Raw genomic sequence first — 23,155 nt, 5'->3', positions numbered from 1 at the left:
AGCAATATCCTGCGGTATCGATTAGACCATCTCCTTTTGATGGGTCCAGAATGTCAAATAAGCGAGTCAGCCCGCCAGCATAAATGTGTAGTAAGCCTATACGTGTTCCAATTTGATTGGCAGAATATTTTCAATTCTTTTTCAATATTAGATGGATGAAGAATGACTTTGCAGGTTTTCAAACTTTATTAGTAATATGCATGTATACGGCATCTCTTCTTTTTGATACGACAGTTCACGTCTCATTTGAATTAATGAGAAAAACTTTATCGTCTCTCTCTCACGTTGAGAGGCCAGGTGTTTTCCTCATTTTATTAAATGGCTTTACCGATACACTTTTATTCCATCCCGAGCATTCGTCGTCATCATCGCCATCAAATATTTAATAGAAAAAGAATAAGTAGAGCGGACATGTTTTTAATCCAAATTGGATGTGACGGCCGCCACATTATTCATTCATTCCTCATCCGCTTCCGTCTGTTTATTTTCTAATTCAAATTCTCACGTACGCCAGCTCGTTGAATTTTCAAATGCGAAACACACACATTTTGGGTGGTTGTCTAATAAAATAGCGTGTCTGTTTTCCCAGCACATCTCGTTAGCTAGCTGGTTGCCTATACATACGACTTGCATCCAATTTATTTTCAAAATGATTAGCAATTGAATTATTTCTCGTCTACATATCCAGGGCTCAGCTGAGCTTGCGCATACGCAGCTCACCTCAAAACGTCTCGGAACTGGATAATTAAATCATTTTAATGCCTGCACGTCCTCATTGGGGCGACCTTACACGTGTGTGTCGAGAGATATTATACCACGCACAGCTAGAAGGAGAGTGATATTAAATCAATATAGCTTCCATAGTCAAAGGACACACACACACAACGTCATAAATGTGTGTCGACTCCTGAGCTGCTGTTTTGGCTGTGTCTTAAAGCCAGACAATTTGATCAAGTTTCCTCCCCATTAAAGGTTACTAATAGCCTCGCCCACCACCCCTCTATACGCTGTTTGGCTAATGGAATAATAAGGGCCCACCGCTATAAATCGATCAAAAATGGTGGGGGGACAACTTTTTCTATATATGTCAACGCACACAGGAACGAATCAAAATCGCCCAAAAAGTTTCGTTTTCGTTGAACCGACGGACTTGACATGTCTCTCAATCTCAATAGGCCGGCCCAGAGAAAGATGAATGGACAAACTTTTGTGCGCAACGGTGCGACACTTTTTCCCGAGAGAGTTTTTTTTTACTCTGCCGGTCACGTTATAAAAACCTTCCAGCGATTCCGTCATTTATATAACATGTAGAGAGAACTTACTACGTATACGATAGCCGCCGAATGAATGGGGCGTTGGCTATACACAGAATGAATGATTAGGAGTCTGTACATCAATCTAGGAGCGAGTATAAAAGTCCTTAGCAGTATAGTCTCAGCTATTGATGGAAATTGAAACAGACCCAACTTTGCGACGCTGCTGGCCACACACACACACACACAAGCAGCAGGAGGGTGGGATTTTCCGACTAGCACATTTGATCTTGTGTCGAGATTTTCACGGTGTATATATAATATCACTCCGGCGCCAAAGTTTCCATCCAGCACACACACAACTCGTTCCGAAAGCTTTTGGAGAAGAGTTTGGATGGATAAAAGTTGTTCTCTCCCACAACTAGTCGGCTGTTTGAATATTATTCATCAGCAGGAGCAGTAGGAGCCAGCAGAGAAACTTGGATAGACGAACGACGTCTTTTGATAATAATAATCAAGAAAAAAAGTAAGTAAGTAAGTTGGTATAATCAGCAAGGTCGACAACTAGACGTGATTAGTATTTGAATCAAGGCCTGGAGGGGGTGGCCAAATATCTGGGCTATAACTGCCAGGAGCCAGAAATTTCCAAATACGTTTTTGTTTTTTCCGGAGGGCGTTTGAATCGATATTGGCTATAAAACGTCAAAAGTTTTTGTTTGCACTTTCTGTCTCAATCTGGGTGGGGTGGGCCAAAAGATGAAAAGGTGTGCAAAAGGGAGAAAGGACAATATGGGCGATCGAAATTCATCAAGACCGATGAATTATGAAAACAGTTTGACAGTCAGGAGCCCAGCAGGAGCCTCTCTATTCTACTCTCTATCGACTCTGCTGTCTGCATATTCTCTCTAATGACGAGAGCGTGTCGTCCTGAAAAAATCCTTTCATCTCTTTCTTTTTTTTCCTCCTCATTGCACACGTGCAGTCACGAAAATCCTGAACAGAGTTTTCCCCATTTTCTCTCCGGCGTGATACGCGGAAGAAAGTTGGCCGCGCCGGTGCGGAGGAGTATATATAGGCGGAGGGGGGCTGGTGGATCAATGCCCCCAAGGTTGGCCTTCTCCTCGAGTTCTCCTGTCTGTTCCATTAATAATTCAACTTTGTCGTCTGCAGATGTCTCCTTTTTTCTTTTCATCGGGGGGCGACAAATGAAAATGTTCTTCTATTTCTTCCATCGCTGGATTTGTATAGAGATGGCGCGCGGCGGAAGGTGTGTATCGACTGGATTGTGTCTACGGTTGAGACACGCCCCCCCATTCACGTTCGTCATGTCTTTTCCTTTTCTCCATAGACTCTTGTGTCTTTTCCAGTTGCACCACCGCCACTCCATCACAGCGGAATGAAAAGAAATGGAAAAGAAGAAAACGGAACTGATGACAACTGGAAGAAGGGGGGGAAATCACGACCGGATATATACGACGACGACGAAAGAAAAGAAGAAAAAGTGCTGTCACCTCCACAAAAGAAGAGAGCCGAGACAACTTTTTAATATTTTCCAAAAGATTTTTTAAAAAAAGAAGAAGAAGAAAAAGATAAGCGAAACAATGGAGGAGACGGGCCAGCGATTCCCAGTCAATCCGGGGACAACCCCCAAAAAAGAAAAGAAGAAGCGGACTCTCTATTATACATGTCTACTTGAAATAAAATCTACTTGGCCCAACAACAGCACACGGATCTTTCAAACCAGCAGCAGAGAGAAATGTTGCCCATCCGAGTCACGATCCGCACGTATACACATGGATAGAGTATATAGCCGCGCCCCATTATCATCCGTCTAGAGAGAGGGGGTGCAGACGTTTTAGAGAGAAGCAGCATCCGCCATCATCCGAAAATCCAGTCGGATGAGAGTCGCAGAGACTTTAGGGTGGTGGGGTGCTGAGCTCCTTGAAATATTCTCTCGTCTTTTTCGCTTGTCGTTCGTTTCCGACCGCGACCGTCTATACACAGGAAGGAAGCGGAAGGAAGAGAAACACATTTCACTTCATGCATACATAATGAATCAAGTGCTCCTAGCTCCTAACTGCTCCTCACTACGGCAGGCAGCTATATACAGTAGGCTCTCCTCCTGGCCAGCCGACAGCCTCAATGGCATGTCGATTTTCGTCTTTCCCTAAACTCGCAATAAACATTTTGACGTGTGCGACTAGCCATTCACTGGTTATTATATAAATATAGTCACCGCGCCACACAATAGACCCCCCCATTTCCCAACGTCCAATCAAACGTTATAGACTTAATGTATATCCGATTTAAATTCAATTCGCGTAACATTTTCTAAGAAGAAAGTCAAACTAAAATTTCCTGAAATATTTTGCGAAATGATTTTGAATAGACAGGAGGTTGTGGGTGGGGAAAATGGTTGACGCGCATGATCAGTAGGTGGTGGGTGCCTGTCGTTTTCACTTTCGCCGGGGCTATGACGTGGCGAATCCCACCCAGAGAGGGGGAGGGAGGAAAAAGAAAAAAAAAAACGGAAGGAAGGAAGGAACTCGGTGGGTGTGTATACATGAGCGTGAGTCTAGTCCAGCCGCTATAGTATATAGGGCGCGCTTTCGACGTGAGAAATTCGAGGGTCGACGACAGCAGCGCTGGCAGTCGTCTCAGCACAACCCGCCAAAAGCCAAGTGTGCGACTCTCTCCCACTCGTCTACACTTTCTCTCTTCTGCTATTACTCCCGCACGCGGACGTGAATAATTTCATTCGTTTATGTGAAATTCAATTGTGCAACTGTTTTTTTTTAACGGATTTGATCGAAGAAATTTCCACGACATATATTCTAGCGCTCGACTTTGTGTCTGTGTGGTGTGGGTGTAGTGTTCCGTGCGTGAATGTGAATGTGAGAGTGAGAGTGTGGTGCATGTGTGTGGGTCTTGTTTTCAATTATTTGGTTTGAAATTCCCGCAGTGAGGGACGATCGAGAGCCAATCTTTTGGTTATGACGTGGGCAGGTGCTGATGTGCTGCTGCAAGTCGAAAAGACTTTGACTCTTCAGTGTCTGATGTGTCTCTAATTCGTGAGTGGTGCTGCTGTGAGGCCGTTCTTTTTCACGCAGTGTGTTCATATCCTCAATGTGTTTCTAATCGAGAAAATATCGAAGAAGAAAATCTCCCAATCAAGAAAAAAAGAGCCTTTGATGAGAGTTTGGTGATTGGAGCTGGGCCGTGAAGTTGATTGCCCGTCGACGCGGGATTCGCCATCATCTGGCCGTCGGTTCCGAGAAAGAAAAAGAAAAACGTTGCCGATTGCTGGAGTGGGCCGGCTAGCAGGAGAGACCAAGTCTAATTCATCATCTTGACATCATCATCATCATCAAGTTGATCAAATGGGTTGCGTTCAGAGTCAATCCAACGGCCAGCCAGCGGCCAAGGACAAAGGAGGAGCTGCTGGCGGCGTCATTAACGACAACAACGGACAAGGTGGAGCCTCGGCCGTCATCCTCGACCCTCGTTTACCGCTCAACGCCCGCCAAAAGTATTCCATGCTGGCCTCTTGGAAAGGCATCAGCCGGGCACTCGAACCCACGGGAGTCTACATGTTCATCAAGTACGACCCCCCTCTCCTATGTATACATCATTTAAAGTTAATAGCAGTTAAACAACTTCCGGAGTAGAGGAGATCTAAAAATAGGCAAATAAAAAGGCCGACGGCTATCTATCCAGCTGGATGACTGACACAAGCTCCAGTAGCTCGTGAAAACTATTGTTCCTATTATATACTAGAAAAGGCTATGGCCTCTGAACAATGTGCACAATAGACTTTTCGACAGTCTCTATATAGTATACACTGTGCTGCTGATGCTCTCGCATGTATAGAGACTTGGATATCTTCGTGTTTGACGTCACGATCCCCCCCCCCTTTTTTTGAACGTGATCGGCAGTAGGTACTGGCCGCCGTGCTGATTGAACCCGCCCGCTCTTCATCGCCGCACATCTCAGCGTCGTCCAGTTTCACTTATACGTGTATAGGGTACAGAGTGCAGTGAGGGGGATATAGAAATCTCAGCCGATTATTTGATGCTGAGCTCATCTATATTTAAGAGGAGGGGGCAGGGCTTTAGGACACAACTGGCGGATGTATCCGGCACAATTGTGGGAACCGTCGCATCCTTACGTGTATGTACACCCCACCATCATCCTCTCACGTTGCGCAATCTTATATAGTCAGCTGTAGATTATATATCTGCCCAGTATAGAGTGTATAGGAATCTCATGAATTTCGTTCAATTTGAAATTGGCGCCAAAATAATTTATTTCAAACCATATTTTTGGGGACGCCGGAAGAAAATCTATGGCGAATGGATGAATTCTGCACAAATGGAGAAGAAGTTGTACTTGTAGAAAAGATACAACCAAGAGAGTCGGTATATTATAATCTGCATGGTCTATATCATATCTAGCTCTGCTGTGGAGCGGGTCTTTTGATATTATTCATGCGGGACTATTATATTATGTGCTGCCTATGTCTCTAAGCCGGCCTCAATTCCTCCCATAAGACGTCACCGGCGCACAGCCTCTTCTTCTTCTTCCGTGTGCGGATTTTCATTTAAGCCGCGATGAGTTTTTCGAGAAGGAACCGAATAAAACAGGAAATGAACAAAAATAAAAATAAAATAAAATCTTTTCTGTTGAGCGAAAAGATAAGAAGATGAGGTGGAACAACCTAAAAAGAAATTCTTGATTCGAGTGATGTCTCATCAACGCCTTTTCTTTTGGATTTAAGAAAATGAAAAATTGTTAAGCGAATTCATTTGATGGTTATATAAGTTTAATTCATCAATAATTTCGAGGAAAGCAGGTTATGTAACCCCCAGGGCAATATTTCAGCCTTATACTTTGACAGATATCAAATTACCCATATAGGGTCCAGTACATATAAATATGACGCAATATTGAACGATTTATTATTATTTTTCCAGTTAAGTAAGCTCGTGTTATCGGTGTGAGGTAACGGACAATATAGGAGTAATACAAAGCCACACACGGTTGCGCAATCCACCCATAAATATACCTTTTATATATATAGTGAACACACAGCACAATATAACCGATATATACTTAATTCCGGTTATTCTTGAAAACATTTGGACCGGAGAAAACAAAATGGTGTTGCGTCGGCGTTATTATTATCCGCATCATCGAACCGTGTAACACATAAATGTACAGAGTCTGGAGCTCCTGCTATGGATGGCTCTCACTGCTGATGCTCTTCTGCCGTGCGTATTTATTTAATAATCGATCAGGGTGCTGATGCGTGACTCTATACAAAGATCTCCCCTCTCCAGCATCAATCAGGATCTGCTGCGCAGTGGCCCGAGCAGCATCAGCAGCACCTGATGTCCACTCAATTTTACATGATGAAGACTCTTCATTTCTCTCTGGCTATAGACTGGACTGGACTGGACTGGCTATAGATGTTATATAAATATACAGTCAAACGAACTATAGATACGACTTGTATAAAAGCCAAAAGGAGGCGGCCTTATATATACTATATATAATAGCGACTCGTCCAGCAGCACAGGACATATACTATAGTACTAGTCGGAGAGATATTCGTTTCTCTTTGTCTGTGTCGTGTGTATATATATTTGCCGTGGGCGGGATCTCTTCGATTCCTCACATTGATGCCCTTCGATATATCGATCGATCGATCGATACATGTAATACTCGGCGCCATATATATATATCATCATTTGATCTGTATTTACTTTTATCATATTGTTTAGTTGCCGATGCTCTTACTGCTATTTGGGATGTATTGATAACGCCAGCTCACGATATACATATATAGAAGAGAGAGACATGGCTTTTAGATATATTTGCGTGCCATATCATCGCCCTTGTGCGTATTATATGTATGCACAAGCGCTTTAGAACCTATATCTACAGTGTGCTGACTGAATCGGACTGAATAATAGACGGCGACGACCCGTACAGGATTTTTTCTCCGAATCAGAATATAAGAAAAAAACGTTCAAGTTTTGTGTGTGATAGTATTGCCCTTGGCAACTCGTCCCCCCCTCCTCACCCGATGCTCTGACAATTTTGTTTGTTTATTTTCGTTGTTGCCAAGTGATGGAATATTTGATGATGAATACGTGATGCGTGATCAAGAGCGACACACACACCTTTCTAGGAATAACACGAACATTAACAGGATGGATAGACGAGAGACCGTGAGACTGTCTTTCTTATATTCTGTGTATTGTATAGGGCCTACCCTGCCAGCGTTTAGAGCCGAGTCTCGTCCGATCCATAACCTAACGTAACGGACATGTAGTGTGTGTGTACGCTCTAGACAGTGCCCATCAAGAAAATAATAAGAATTTAAATTCTCTTTTTTAAATAGAAAGGGTAAAAATCCTATTTATAAAAATCGATGGGAGGAAAAAGAAACAGACGAGGCTTGTCTACATCTTTATTATATATCCTGTCAGCGACTTATTTATTATTCATTTTAAAAAAAGCATGCCAGGTATAGCATATAAGTAGATTTCCTATATACTTTCCATCATCATCCACAGTGTTGATGTTTTCACTTTGGCTTATAGATTATATATAGATTTGTATGCGTTCAATTTCACTCGAGTTTATAGGAACAAGAAAATGAAAGCGAATGAAAGTTGTCCCTTCATCTCCTATATAGTATACGTCGTCGTCTGAAGGCCCATCGATTTATTATATCTGGCAATGAGTTCGCTGAGGATGTGCAGAGTTCCACTAGAAAATTCTGGTCGTCACAGCGGACATGTACAACACAAGAGAGCGGCGGCAGCAAAAGTCCAATCCATTTAGACATAAATAGAAGAGAGAAAGAGGAATCTATTCGCAAAATGCACTATATGTATCCGCAGCAGACCTAATATAAAGCTGGGCAAGTTATGTGAGCTGTCTATCCGCGTGCTATATAGTACTAGAGAGAGAAAAAAGGGAAATGTATAAAGACGCAGGCCCGTGAAAGATATATACATGTCCCGAAAACTTGTAGAAATAGACTTGATGGGCGCAGCATAGAGCCCACCGTGTCTTTGTTCTTATTCCTGGCGCATATAGCAGCATCCAGCGGAGGAGGATATAGAGAAATGTGCGCACCGTATAGTAGATGTATATAGATATTATCGATTGGCTTTTTATATTCTGCTCTTTTTTCACGATGTCGTATCTTTTTTAATACAAAAAGATTTTGATTATTGTCTTTTCATTTTCTTTGATTTGTTCAACTTGTTCAAAGCTTATATAATAAAGTAGGAATTTTTCGTCTGTGTGTATGCGCAGCAGCAGTTTTTTGTTGAGCTATTCGATGTTCTTTTATCCGCTGATGCTGCCATCTCTCTTGTTTTCAAAGCCAAAAGAAAAACGCAAGTCGAGAGCTTTGAGGGTGATGATATTATTTGATAGGACTTTATGTATTTATTTGGTTTTTGCGCTGGCTGTTATATTCGTGTCTTATGTCGCAGAGCGTCACAGCAATTTCATATCATCAGCGCTTGATGTTCGCCATCCGCACCAGTTCGACTATTATAGCAGCACCTTTGTATAGTCGCGTCTGATTTCACTCTTTGTGCTGCTGTCTCACGCTATCATCAAATAGTCTAGTGCTGGAGATATTGGCAAGTTGGCCGTTCACTCGGACATAGATAAAAGAAAGACCAACATGACTCGTGCTGGTTCAGTTGAATGAATATAAAAGGCGAATGGTTATATATATTTCTTTCTTCAAAGTTGAAAAAGAATCACATATAAAGGACAGATAACAATTTCTAGTTAAACTCGTTTTCTCCCTTTTGTCTTTTTTGTAATCCTTAAGAATTTGCGGATAGGATCTATCATCAACTTTGTCTATACATAAAAGATACACAAGAAGCTATTAATAGCCTGCGAGTCGATTTTCGTCGCATAAACAACAACAAACGGAAGAGTGCTGATGCTCAAGCATCAGCCATTTAGGAATATTCAACTTTGCTGCTATTCCAATAACACTTCCCTTTGTATAGTCTATTAATAATTACATGGCCATATGATTCAGTCTCCTAATGAATACAACAGCTCCCCATTTCCAACTAAATAAGACTCAGATTTCGAGGTGTATATCACAGCAGGGTCTCTGTGGCGTCATATTTATACAGAGGCCAACAGCACACACACAGAGCAGTAGTATTGATCTGTTGTCACTGCTTCACACTCTATTCTCTCTACTGTGTTGTGTGTGTACATAACATCTATATAACGCACACAGTGCGGGAGCAAGTAGCCCATAGACTCGTATATATACATACATACTCTACTCTCTCTATGTATGGCGGTTGATGGCTTTGTTCTTCTTCTTTCGTGCTTCCGCAGGGCTTTTGTTGTTGCGTCAAACAAGCGAGTCAAACAGCACAGCAGTCATCGCCAGGGATATATGCTGTGTGTGGGAGTCGTCGTCTATAAGCTCTAGATAGATGTGTAATAGACGACACGCGAGCTATATAGAGACGGACGTTTGGACGGAGAGAGGGACACATCTCAAATCAGGAAATTGATTATAAAATATAATAAGAACGACTGCTGCTGTGCTGCTGCTCTATATATAGGAAAGTGTGAAAATAGGAGGGGGGGCGACGCGGGAGTTTGTGACAGCATCAGCTGATGCACACGAGTGGCAGCAGCAAATAGATTGATTCGTTATTTCCAATCAGTCACTTCATCTCCGTCCGCCTCCGCTTCTTTTTTTGTTATCTGTCCGCGTCTATTTTCTTTCTTCCATTTTTGTTTAACATTTATTATAGAGACATGCAGTGAGATTGACCTTTGATATATAATATTCCACCAATAATCTATATAATAAAGCACAAGGCATCAGCAGATGAATCCATCAATTGACAAACACCGCCCCGATGGCCTCTTAAATAACAGATCAATTCAGAACAGGAAAGCTGAGCGTGACTAAATGATGACGTTGAAATGACAGCAATCATCCTTGTCTGACTATTATATAAAGTTGTGGTGACGTAAAGTTTATACATAGCAGCTATAGGGTTATAGTCGGACCGAATTAGGGTAAAATATACGAGTCCAATTCTGCATATGCAGGAGGATTCTAATTAGCGAGGGAATCTATGCTGCATATAAGAGGTGAGCTCTGTTATGTCATCACTGTCTCCTTATAAGATTTATACAGGAGATCGAGGACTGTACTATATGTGTGTCTTGTATAACTACGAAGATATAACTATTATGCATGTGAGAAATGTCTGCATTAACGCGGGACTATAAAAACGGCGTTTGTTTACTTGTCTATACTCCTAGTTTTACTACTGTACTACATATTTAGTTTGATTTTTGAAGAGCATATCTCATCAGTCGATCCTTGATTGGATAGACTGAGCCATCCTGTTGTGTATAGGCCCAGAGATATTTCCAGCAACACTGCTGGATGCGGATTTCCAATTAGAGCGTGTGGTTTTCCCGCACGCCCTCCTCCGTGTTTTGCTGGGGTTGGGCGCAGCAGACTATATATCTATGTACGTGACACATTTACTAATGACGTTCCTTGTTTGGCATACATATATATATTACTTCCTATCCAAGTCAGCTTGATCAGAATCGCTGCGGCTATATATAATTAATTATACATCCTATATAAAATTGTTTGCGTTTGTATTTGTGTTACAACTCACGCAAGTGCTATTATTACTTACGTCAAAATCTATATAACCGTATAAACGATAAATGACGTCTATTTCATTATAATTCGTGTAATTTTAGATGCCTGTATAGATGATGGACGCGGATAAAACGTATTAAAGTAATAACAACAGTCTTTGGTCTTCGCATCACTTGACTCTTCTATTTACAGATAATTTGATTTAGACTATATAAGCCTATTATATCGAGATAGACGCTTTGATAAGCGGCTGCTGACCTCTGTAATCCCCCCACGTCTATAAACAGAAAGATCCCTTGCGCGCTCTATAGTCTAAAGCCTCAGAATCCAATATATACTTTGGTATTATATCGGTGATGCTGGTTGCAATAACCTTTATTATCAAGACTTGCCGTTTGTTAATATCCGTTATTGAGCGGAAGGAACTCTGCGGCCTATTTCCTGTGGTCGATCCTCCGATTGCATCATTCTGCTGTACGCTATAGGACATACAACATTTATTTCAAATGATTTAGAGATAAATAGAAATGAAACAATAAGAACTTCAAAGTTAATTTCTATATAGTAGAAGCGGATTAAATCATTTTTCTTATATTCCATATTCCGGAGCAAGAGGTTTATTCGGTTGAAAATTCAATTAGTTATTACGACGCGTGCGTGACGACCATTCGGTTATCGCATTTCCCTAGAGGAATCAAAGGTGGCGTGTGTTGCAATCCCAGATTCGTTCACTGCTGTATAACTTCCGTTCCTTCTTCGTCGTAGTCGTCGGTCCAATCATTAATTTCTTTCACGAATATCTTGTCTAGTCCTCATCTATACATAAGATCCGTCTGTATATCGTCTATACTGCTCTGCTTGGCCTATATATATATTCATTTATTCCGTGTCACGTGAACCCAGTGATTATCTCACGGGCTGTACATAGAGATGGAACCCCCCCACTGGGCGAAAAGCCCAGCTATAGGAATAGATATAGTCACGCCAAAATGCATGTGCTGTGAACGCGCCAGCAAGGACGGAATCAATTCAGAATAAAACGATGGAAAACAATTTTTGTTTTATTTCCGGGAAAAGATTCGTCCGCATTGCGAATATAGTTCCGCAGAGTGCCGAAGGCTGCGCATCTTCTCCATATATATCGTATTACATCTTTCAACTTGTATAGTACATCTAGAGATTTTTCACGTCAAAAAGATCTATAGGCGATATATATACTATACAACAGACAAAAAAAGGGCCTTTTGGAATAAATCTAATATAACCCAATGGAATATATAAGAATAAAAGAAATGGAACGAAGAAAGAAACAAGCGGAACGAAAATTCGAGTGATGCTGACGCTGCTGCATGTCTTTTTTCCTGTGTATTCTGCATGTATCTGATTAAAGCTAAGAGCGCGTATATATAGATATTCACGTTTTTATACGGCGCTCTTTATATTATCCATAGAAAGAGAGAGCTAGAATAGCTACTTTCATGTGTAGAGGATTTGAACCCATACATGGAAGTTGAGGTAGAATATTTAAATTTTTTCATCTCTTGTTATTAGCCTAATTATGTCGGTTAATGTATTAAAGAAAGGGTTATTACAATCTCAATGTAATAGGATATAGCGGAAGAGTCTAAGGATAAATATAGTTTACCTTATATCTTTAATAAACTAACCCAATTACATCAAACATAAATAAGAAATATAACATGTTATTTAGTTTAGGTTTACCATCAGACTAATATTAGCGTCGCTGGTGAAATAAAATGAACGTTATAAGCTTTAAAAGTTAAAAAAAAGTATATTTCGTGGATAGGATTATAACTGGTGAATGATCGGTACATAGAGGTTGAGCAAATAAGGAACAGATGACCTACATAGAGGAGAATACTTAGGGCAATATATATAATGGCAAAGAAGAAGAAGAAGCCTTTCAACAAGGAGAGCATATAGAGAGAGTCGCTTATGCGCTGTGGCCGCAATTGTGTGTGCGGTTCGTGTCTCTGGTCCTTTTGCAGCTTTTTTTCTCTTCCATCCTCTCGTTGGCGATATTGATTTCCAATCGAGAATCCACCCCAAAAACGAGAGCTATAGAGGATCCTCTTCCCCAGTTTCTATATAGACTCTCCGCCAGCATCCTCTGTGTGATGTACCAATGGGAGTAAAAATCTAGAGTGTATTATATCAAGCCCATAAGATCTATACTAGTATATAGCCTGCTGGGGGCCTCTATATATCTCTCTCGATCCGAAAGGGCGTGGTCTTTTTATCCATATAGAAAGATTCAGTCTTTTATATAATATAAATTCGGGAGTGGCTCTATATACGATAGCTGTTAGAGTTATATATAAAAGTCTTACCCTACATAGAGAGATGCTCTTCTACGTACCTCCCCCTATAGACTTTTTATTTATATAGGGAAACATTTAAATGTATACAAAAGGGAAATTTTTATCGTAACATTATACACTGATATGTATATAGAGGTCGGGTTCATCAGGGACTTGCGTAATCTAAGCGATACACGGCACTGCTTTGATATATAGATGGTGTCTTGTGTATGCGTCTATATGGCAGCCCCGAATGACTTTGCTGGTTCTTCTTCGTTGCTGTGCTGGGCGACGATCAACGATCCGACCTCTCCTGACAATGGAAGCGCCACCGTGTGGCACACACAAAGGCCACCAGGGCCAGCACTCCCGCAGGAACAGCCGTATATATATCTAAGCAGAAACGGAATTCGGAAATAAAAGGCAAAAAAAATCTGCTAGGGTACCTATATAAGAACCGGAACATGCTCATCGGCCCCATTTCCGGCATCATGCCAGAAAGCCATTTGACAGCATCTATCGAATCTATATAAGAATCTGGTGCTGCCTTATATATAAGATACATATAGGGGGGTTGAAAGTGATATGTAATAGATTTAATATGAGCCGAGTCGTCACACAGTTCACCGACACATCACACAGCATAGAGAGAGTCGATAGTTGCTGGGCGAAAGTCTTATAGACAATATAACTTGACTTCCTTCCGCCTTTTCACCCTGGTGACTTTGGCTTCTTCTTCTTCTCCCGAGCTTTTTGAACGAACCAAAAAACGGTCGGAGAGATGAAGAAAAGGCGCAGCAGCACAGCACGAGAAGATCAAAAAAAGCCCATCAACAGTCGATGACTCTGGCAGATGATATAGGCCCACACATATCAATAGGAGAAGACGTCTTATACTATATATAAGAGATTGTATTTCTCTAGCTCTTGCTGTATACAGTATATCATTATATCCTATACGTTCGACATGATGACAATAGATACAAGGGAATTGGATTGGACAACAAGGGCGCGCGGATATCAAATCGAAAAAAGTTGTTGCGGAATAAGAGTTGGGCGCCCGGAATTACAGTCCATCGATTTCCAATCAAATTGTATGAGACCTGCGGGGTGTGTGTAACATATCCAACTACAAATTTCGACGTGATGCAGCTTTATATTGATGGAGAAATAAGGAGAATTCGGCATTGCTAGCGGCACTCTGAAATATCATGAAATAAGAGGGATTTATAATACATGGCAAAATGCTGGGGAAAAATCTAACAGGCACTGCTGTAGAAGATCTAATTGAACTTGCCAGAATCTCTAAGAAGAAGAAGGATGTGACGTGTCGAGACGTGTGAAAGCCATTGACGAAATTGCTCTCATCGCTCAGCTTGATGATTTCTTCTTTTTATAGAGACGAGAGAAGCCACAGGACATGGCTGCTGCTGCTGTGTTGCGCGCTCCGTCATATTATTATATTAGATATAGACGTTCGATACATCAATGCCAGCCGAGATATACTATAGACGCAGCAAAAGGTTCCGCACGGGCAAAGGAAAACACTGCGCCCCTTTCATCTTGGCCGAATATAAAAGAATCCGATAGATAATCATCCGAACTAATGGATTGACTCTCTTTCCTTTGACCTATTTAATTGCGTTTGATTTTCCGTCACTCATATAGAGTCCTCCCCCCACACGTTTCCCAGCTCATTTCGTAGTTTGTGATGTGGATGAAGTTATCTGGAAGGTATTGTATAGGTCTAATACATTGGCGTTTGTTGTGGTGTGTATAGGAAAATAAGTCGATAAAAGATAATGGATCTTGTTACATTTAACTTAGGTTTATTGACTTTTTTTTCCTTTCGTTGTTATGTTGACCTTTGAAAAATGACGATCGGAACGTGTATTTACCTTGTAGACAGTCTCACTTCCGCTTTCTAGTTGATGACTATATTTATATATATTTATCCAGCGCTCATATCATCCAACATTTTCATATAAGCGCGCGGCAACTGAATATATACTGAAGGGTCTGAACTCTGAAGCCATTTATATAAAAATCAATCGTCGAGCTGTATATGTAGTATATCTATGCCTCTATGGGCATCCCGGCGAATCGATTGATATAGAAACTTTGCATATCCGTCGCATATAATATTTCAAAGGAAAAAGAAAGAAAAAAAGTTGGCTGGCACAGAAGGTCTATTTAAAAAAATATACTATCTATGTATAGTCGCCCTACGGCGATGAAAGAAATGGAAATTCGGTGCGCCGCCGACATTGTATGTATAATACACGCACAAAGTGTGTATAGAGCGCCTTGGCCCATATCTATATAGTACCCAATCTGCAAATTGGAATCGGCTCTTTTTTGGGCCCCTATATCATCTTGGCCTAGCTCTGTTACTGCAGTCGCTTCTACTACACACGTATAAATAACGTCAGATGGAATATAAGAAAACTGGATTTGTCTGGTGTTGTATAGGCCGTCGGGGGCTGATTGGGAATCTTCCGGGAATTGTTTCTCTACTCCGACGGCACTTGTGATGATTTGCATAGGCAGAAAAGACAAAAGTTATTGGGAATGGCCGGAATTTGAAATGAGCTGATGATTCGATTTGTTGCTGCTGCTGTTTGTGACAGGTTGTTCGAGGAGCACAAGGAGCTGCTGAATTTGTTCACAAAGTTCCACAAGTTGACGACGAGAGACGAGCAGGCCAGCAGCGAGGAGCTGGCCGAGCACGCCGTCTCCGTCATGACCACCCTGGACGAGAGCATCCGCTCGCTGGACAACGTCGACGCGTTCATCCTCTACCTCCACCAGGTCGGCCAGTCCCACTACAAAATACCCGGATTCCAAAAGGAATACTTTTGGGTATGTCTATATAAAACCAAATTTTCTTATTCGATTCTGTCCGGCCAATTTTTTGATTTTATTTGATTTCATTTATTTAAATATTGAAGAAAATCCGCAATCCTTTCCTGGAGGCCGTCAAGATGACGCTGGGCGACCGCTACACGGACAACATTGAAAACATTTACAAAGTGTCCATCAATTTGGTGATCGAGACCCTGGTCGAAGGCTACGAAAAGGCCCACCAACAACATTTAGCGGGCGCCGGTGGCCCCTCGTCATAGTCGATGTTTTATATATATACATGATCCTATGGTCTTTTTTTTAAAATTTTTCAATTAAATTATATATGATTCAGTCATTTGAATATAATATTTGAAACACAAAAAAAAACAAAAAAAAGGCCTGCTGGTCTGGTCGTTCATATTTCAAAATGGCCGTTTGGTCAAATATACCGGAAGTCGCATCAACAACATTCTCATCCGCATCATCTGCTGTGTGTGTGTTTGTGTGTGTGTGTGTGAGTGTAGTCATCACATCGTCAATAAGAAAAGAAAAAAAAACCGTCCGGTTTTCTGGGTCATTTTGGCGTCATCTCATCAAAAGTGCTGCCTCCGCAACAACAACAACAACAACAACAACAACCTACCAATAAACTCTTGAAATGCAAAAATCCATGTGCTGTACTATACACACACACACTGTAGCCTATGCCATATGATTGATGCTCTTCTCTGTACGCGCGTGTGTGTGAGTGTTATAGCCGCTAATGATGCCAGTGTGTAGATGATTACGCAACGGCGAGGAAGGCTCAAATCCCCAGCCGATTGGCAATTGTCTGTTCCCTTCATCAGCTGAGCGCACAAAAAATAATTCCGTACAACTTTTAATTCCTATAGTGATCTGGCGTCCCCCCCTATATATTAAATATAAATAGAGATATGTCGACAGGCAGAAAGAGAAATGGATATTATATAGATTGGGAAAAAAAAAGCCGTGACTGATTGGTTCTATATTCGTCCGGCCCTGATTTGATTAGTCGATTCTTTTGCTTTTTCCCATTTGACGACACACAAGAAACGCCATAGACTCTTATTGTCTGCTGCTGGGATAGAGAGAGACACACCCACCAACGCTAGAAAAAACAATTTCAATCGAGGGAAAAAAAATCAATCGTGAAATAACAAAAAGGAGGAATTGGAAGGTGGAATTGGAAAACTAACCGGAGCCGATGAAAAACAAACAAGAGCCAGACAGAATAGGGTTGGGTTGGGTGGAAAAAATTGAATTGACACACACACGCAAGACAAGATGAAACACATACACGCGTTCTATATATATATATATCTTATTCTCTCTAGACACAATGTGGCTCAAGTAAAATTCAAATTTTTCGGTCTGGGTTTGTTTCGATATAAAAATTGACAAGTTGATTTATAGGCGATGTACGTATTTCACGCGTTCTGAATCTTGACTTGTAAAACCGTGCCGTCGATAAACAAGAGTCTATTTCGAAATTGAATCTATACTAGTGCATGTACCATAATACATTTAAGCAGCTTGATTGGGCGTCTTATTCCATCATGCTGTCATGTTTCTGTAAATATTATATTTGCATCGTGTTTCTGTCTATAGTCTAGCCACCAGCAGCAGCAGTCGGGATGGTTTTGATGTGTGAGGGGTTCTTTTGTTACATCATCACTGTCCATTCTTTCCTTTGCTATACGCCCAGCGCTCACAACAGACACCTAAACGAGCCCTGATATGTACCACCACCACCATTTTGGCTTGTATATCTGATATTGATTGTTCCCAATCTGTCACTCTCTACAATCAACGATGTATAGTGTGCTTGCTGCAGCCATCGTCTGTCCATTTTCTCCGAACATGTAAGCGGGATATGAGATCGGATGTCCAGTAATAGCCCCCCGCGTATATAAGTGGCGTCGGTTCTTTTTTAGATTTTTATAAACGGACGCGGCGGATAAGAACTGGCTTTTATCCATCCTGCGGAAATCACCTGGGCAGAAAAAGAGCGGAAATAGAAAAAAAAGACTATATCCGGTATGAATTGGCGAAAAATGGACGAGAGAACACAAACAAGAATAGCCTGCGGATTATTAGAGATGAATGAGCGGAGATCAAAAGAGAAAAGCAATTTGTTGCGAATTATTTCTCTTTTTCTTTACCGCAAATTAGTCAATTAAATCAGAGGTTACATTTATGATGGCCCCATTCAGTGCTGGCTCTCTTCACATGTTTAATATCGAAGCGAAATAATCAACCCTCATCATCTTCAATTGAAACGACCAAACCGAAATATACCGTCGAGCGCTGGGCAGATCATTTTACGTTTGTGTTCGTCTTTATATCATTTCAAGTCTGCACTATAAGGTTCTAATAGTCTATACTTAGACATCAACTGCGGATAAAACATGTCCGCCCAACCCACACACGTCAATCGATCCGGATATGAATAATAGCGCAACTTTGTCTCCCTCTTCTCTCTCCCATAAAAACAGAGTCAATTACAATTTGTTGAGTGGAACTACAATTATGGTAAGACATTGAACTGCGCTGTCATGTCGTCTGTTTATTTTCCATGACGTCAATCCCACGTTCACACGAATTTCTAGTTTTGATCGGTTTTGATTCAGAAATAAGAAAGAAAAAAAAATCCTAAAAAGTTAAAAATAAAACGAAAGTTGAGCATTTGATATGGTCATTTATAGTTCTGTCGTAAATGGGGAAGAAATGAATTTAAATGTATTTGGTGTGTGCTGTGCTGGATGCGTTGAATGAATGGCGGAATAACATGTGTAAATGCTTCTGTTGGTTATTACTGTTGGTCTATATTATTGTCTCTGTGAAACTGCTGATGGCGAAAATCTATGATGACGACGATAAATTATATATGAAAAAAATTAAAAAATCAACAAGTATCGTCTTATTTCATTCCAATTAAATGTGTCGAGGTATAATGCGCATCTATGAATCGACGCTGGGAAAATTCTTGCGCAACAGAAAACAATCGGATCGCATATGAAATGTTATTAAACGGTTTGATACAGCGGCTTATCTATACGTTATATATCGTCTAAGGTATATATGTAATAACTTCGGTCGATATACAGGCGCTTTAATAACGTGAAAATTCGATTAAAAGTGATGAAAGTCAATTTTTTATCCATGGGCTGATTGCGGGATTATATAAATGGAGCCTGATTGTGGGCACACAGCACTGTGACCTGAATCAATACAGCTATATAACTTTTTTATGTTCCCAATGCTCTGTAGGTAGATAGCTGGGTCAAAGTTTTAAAAGAATTTCTAGACTTCTGGACCGGCCAGATAATATTCTATTCCCAAAACAATCGACCTTTGGATTTTTTTGTTTCGTTTATTATTGCGTTACATTATCGGTACATCATCAAATTGTATAACCAAATTTCTTACGGATGGAGCTCACAGACGGCACCCCAAACGCCGTCGCAATGGTAGCTGGCCCAGTGGAGGCCGTTGTAGCCGATCAACATACAGGTGTAGTTGGCGTCCCACTGGTCGTTGCAAAACGGCTCAGCGATCGGATACCAATTGACGTAGCCCGGGTACAGATTCTTACCGGTCGCATCCCAGACCCACCGACCGAAATTCTTGACGCAACTCGTCCAGAAATCGCTGCCTGTTTTATGTATAGAGAAATTCAATTTTCCAAATGTTATTACATTATTGGCATGGATACGTGCTGGACTGCTGGTGCTGTTACTGTGGGTTATACCCGTTACCTAATCCCCAGGTGTCTGAAATGGCCTGATCTTCTTCCGGAGTTTCGATCGACACCAACAACATGCCGTTATCGTCGCAGAAAGCTACCTGGTCGGTTTGATTCCTCTGGAAAATAATCCGCGCCATGGAGATTTGAATTTAACTTGGCCAAATAATAATAAATCGAATTTTCTACCTTGGTGAATGAAGCGCAGTGGCAGGAAACATCGTCAATCAGTCGGGTGCAGTTGCTCTCCAATCCCAAATCAGTCGGGCAAACGACCGCCTTGAAATAATACACCAAATTTTATTTATTTATCTGATGAGTGATGGGCGATGAGTATCAAATTCAAATCACCTTTTGGATTTTCAATTGAAAATTAGAAGCGGATGTTTTTGGCATCTTTTGCAATCGGATCTCGGCTGTTGATTGAGTTGTGTAGACAATTTCCTGTTGATCCTTGGCAAGGAGAATCGGAGATCCTTCAACTAGTCCGTCACGAATCTGGCAGTCAATTCCTTCCGGTTATACATCAACGAAAAATGTAAGTAGACGAAGAAAAAAAATATTCTTACGGTCAAAAGTTGTTGGAGATTTTCGTCCCGGACTGCGCTGATTGCCAAAATTCGGTCCGTTTCAGTCTCAATTTGCCAGACGCAATCCGCATCGGTTGGGGCGTCTATGACGACCGCATCCTCGACAAATACCTTGCCACCACAAGCTATCAAAATAATATAGAAACTTATAAAAATTTACCAACTTGATGATATTATTAATAATAAAAAATTTACCGTTCAAAGCGCTAACACTGGCGATGAAAGCGGAACAGATGAAAACTAAAAAACCGAATTGCTCGTAATTCATTTTTTGTTTTTAGTCGGAACAATTTCGGTCAGCTACTGGAAATTCAAAAGTAACAACAGGCTAAATAAGAAAGTGATTCCCTTCTTTATATAGACACTAACTAACTAGCCTATCTAATGTTTATCACGTTGTTAGTCACGTTGCCCGTCAACGTGCACCTGTGTGCTCTGCCAAGTCAAGTTAGTCCAATCCCAATAGAGAAAAAAAAGGAGATTACTACCTGTCATCTCAAAGACCAAATTAAATATGGAACTTTTCGAGTGATGGTACTATATGCTGCAAGACCAACGGTATCCTGAACAACAAAAATTCTTTTTTATCTTTATATAACACTCGTGTATAGGACGTATATAGTTACGTAATATGAGATAGGTAGTTTTTAAAAGAATCTGAAAGTCAAATGTTGACAAATAAGTGGGCGAGTATAATAACATGTACGTCAAACGAATAAGGCATACGCAATAGGGGTCCTTCTTTATAAATTCATATGTGCTTGAACTTTACGTCAATACATAAGAGCAATATAAAATGAAACATATCGTTCGAATGGCCTGCGTAGGATGTGACCGGCAACTTTTGATAGGTTATAAAAACATCAGATTTAATCAATAAGTTTATCTCTCTCGATCTCATTTCCAGTTTCAAATGCCGTGTGGAAACATATATAGAAAAAGTATACATGGCGACCGTTATTTCAACTATAGTTTCTTTGAGTAAACAGTCCGTCAATCATAAAACTTATCTTTAAAAATAATCATTTGTATTTAAACCACACCTTATACATTCAAGTTTCCCCAGACAATACATGAAATCAGTGATCCTTGTATAATGTTGAGGATTTATGGGAGTGTCACATTGACAAGTGAATTCACGGCTCGTCGGCTCTTTTTTCCCTTTCCGGTTCACAAAATTCGGTATATTTCTTCCATACATATTTAGATTTGATGGCGATAAAAAGATCCATCGCGCTACACACACACATCTATGCGCTGGGGGTTGCCCTTGGCAACGACCCGGTGTACACAGTAGCGCACGGTGCGCGCTTTTTACCAATTTATTTATATCTACACACCAAGCAGGGTTTAACTTTTATGTGTAGACGTTAAAAATGTCAAAAAGTTGGAGACGACTGCCCGCAATGTCTTTTGGCTGTTGCCAAGTGATCATATGGGAAGCTGCTGTTGCTGCTGCCATATAACGTGTTGTCGACTGACAGTTTTCAACGCGGGGATTTTTTTGATTTTATTTCTTCACCAAAAGTTACGCAACACTAACAGAGCCGCACTTTTACAGCAAGTTATATGGAAAGAACTGGTGCATAACTATATCTATTTAAAAGTGCTTGTAGTAAATAACAGCTGATATGATTATATCAAGTTGGGGGGAAATCAATTATATTGTTTCCTTGGTTCACTGGTCATCTTCTGTCTAGTATTTTACTCGTTTGAATAATTGAACGACAAAATTAATTGATTTCCAGTTTGGACATCGGCCATATCAACTCCTGGAGTTTCCTGGGTTCGCCCAGTTTTTCAACTGGCGGACCTCGACCCTCGACCCCCCTGGTCTTCGTTCCCTGCTGGCTGATACTTTCCTATATTATCGATCGACCGTCATCAGATTGGTCAGTGTCTATAATATTCCTTTTAAAACGCAATCTCATCTCTCTCTCCTTGTTTTATCCAAGATCTCTCTCAACTGCTGTCCATTACTTTCCCATTTCGGCGACTGTCGGACAACTTTATCGCCTCTCCCAGCTATTATAGTCGATCTTTTGGCCCAGCCATTCAAATACCCCAGCAGTGCATTCCCAGAAAAAAAAAGAAACACCAATGTCGATGAAATAGCTTAAAAAGAAATCCGGCGGTGAAGTCGCCCATGTTATATGTCGGTTATGGCCAGTTTAGTTTAAATCCAAATTGCATCCAATCCTGTACTAATAAATGATACGAGTCAAAGAGGCTGCGCGGACCCAACAACTGCACAAATCAATAGACAAATTTTTGATCGACACACACGCAGTCGAGGCCCAACAACTGTACAGGCAATTTAAGACAGACGGCCAACTGCAGCTTCAGCTCGGGTTATAGAATAAAAGCAACGGTAAAAGATGCAGCAGCAGCAGCTACTCTCGCAGTCAGGAATATCATCACATTCGCCAAGTCCTGCTGTTGCGCACATTTGCGTCAACAAATGTTTTCAGACTTTTCATAGTTTGATTAAGTGTTTTTTCGTCCTTTTGTGCACGGTAATCAGCGAGCGCTATATTACGCATCGTGTTGTCCAGTCTCTCTGTGTGTGATGTGCGTGTACATTTGTACAGTTATGTTTATAGTACAGACGCACATATGCTGTTGTATCGTGACGAAATCGCCGGGCGAGAAAATGTTCTTTCTATGTACAAAAC

At 40.9% G+C, this 23,155-nt stretch overlaps 2 protein-coding genes across 2 annotated transcripts; one reads left to right on the top strand and one right to left on the bottom strand.

Annotated features, from left to right (window-relative positions):
• The first annotated feature begins 3,794 nt into the window (after positions 1-3,794).
• On the top strand, positions 3,795-19,055 carry LOC124208399 (neuroglobin-like). Its single transcript, XM_046606151.1, has 3 exons — positions 3,795-4,854; positions 15,908-16,139; positions 16,229-19,055. The coding sequence occupies exons 1-3, from the start codon at positions 4,634-4,636 to the stop codon at positions 16,400-16,402; spliced, it is 627 nt and encodes a 208-aa protein (XP_046462107.1). The 5' UTR covers positions 3,795-4,633; the 3' UTR covers positions 16,403-19,055.
• Positions 19,056-19,498: 443 nt separating this feature from the next.
• LOC124200614 lies at positions 19,499-20,828 on the bottom strand. Its single transcript, XM_046596887.1, has 6 exons — positions 20,676-20,828; positions 20,460-20,605; positions 20,242-20,388; positions 20,080-20,169; positions 19,904-20,009; positions 19,499-19,800 (listed from the first exon to the last, which is right to left on the bottom strand). Exons 1-6 carry the CDS (start codon positions 20,746-20,748, stop codon positions 19,571-19,573), a joined length of 792 nt encoding a protein of 263 aa, XP_046452843.1. The 5' UTR covers positions 20,749-20,828; the 3' UTR covers positions 19,499-19,570.
• Positions 20,829-23,155: the final 2,327 nt, after the last annotated feature.

The sequence above is a fragment of the Daphnia pulex genome, chromosome 1, assembly GCF_021134715.1.
Source record: "Daphnia pulex isolate KAP4 chromosome 1, ASM2113471v1".
In the NCBI taxonomy this organism is placed as follows: domain Eukaryota; kingdom Metazoa; phylum Arthropoda; class Branchiopoda; order Diplostraca; family Daphniidae; genus Daphnia; species Daphnia pulex.
The sequence above is the reverse complement of the archived record's forward strand: the minus strand, read 5'-3'. Positions and strand labels throughout refer to the sequence as shown.

Coding starts and splice junctions, on each gene's coding strand:
- LOC124208399 (XM_046606151.1), top strand. CDS start 4,634: ATGGGTTGCGTTCAGAGTCAATCCAACGGCCAGCCAGCGGCCAAGGAC. Junction 4,855..15,907: donor GGAGTCTACATGTTCATCAA/GTACGACCCCCC, acceptor TGTTTGTGACAG/GTTGTTCGAGGAGCACAAGG. Junction 16,140..16,228: donor TCCAAAAGGAATACTTTTGG/GTATGTCTATAT, acceptor TAAATATTGAAG/AAAATCCGCAATCCTTTCCT.
- LOC124200614 (XM_046596887.1), bottom strand. CDS start 20,748: ATGAATTACGAGCAATTCGGTTTTTTAGTTTTCATCTGTTCCGCTTTC. Junction 20,170..20,241: donor TTCAATTGAAAATCCAAAAG/GTGATTTGAATT, acceptor TATTATTTCAAG/GCGGTCGTTTGCCCGACTGA. Junction 19,801..19,903: donor TTCAGACACCTGGGGATTAG/GTAACGGGTATA, acceptor TACATAAAACAG/GCAGCGATTTCTGGACGAGT.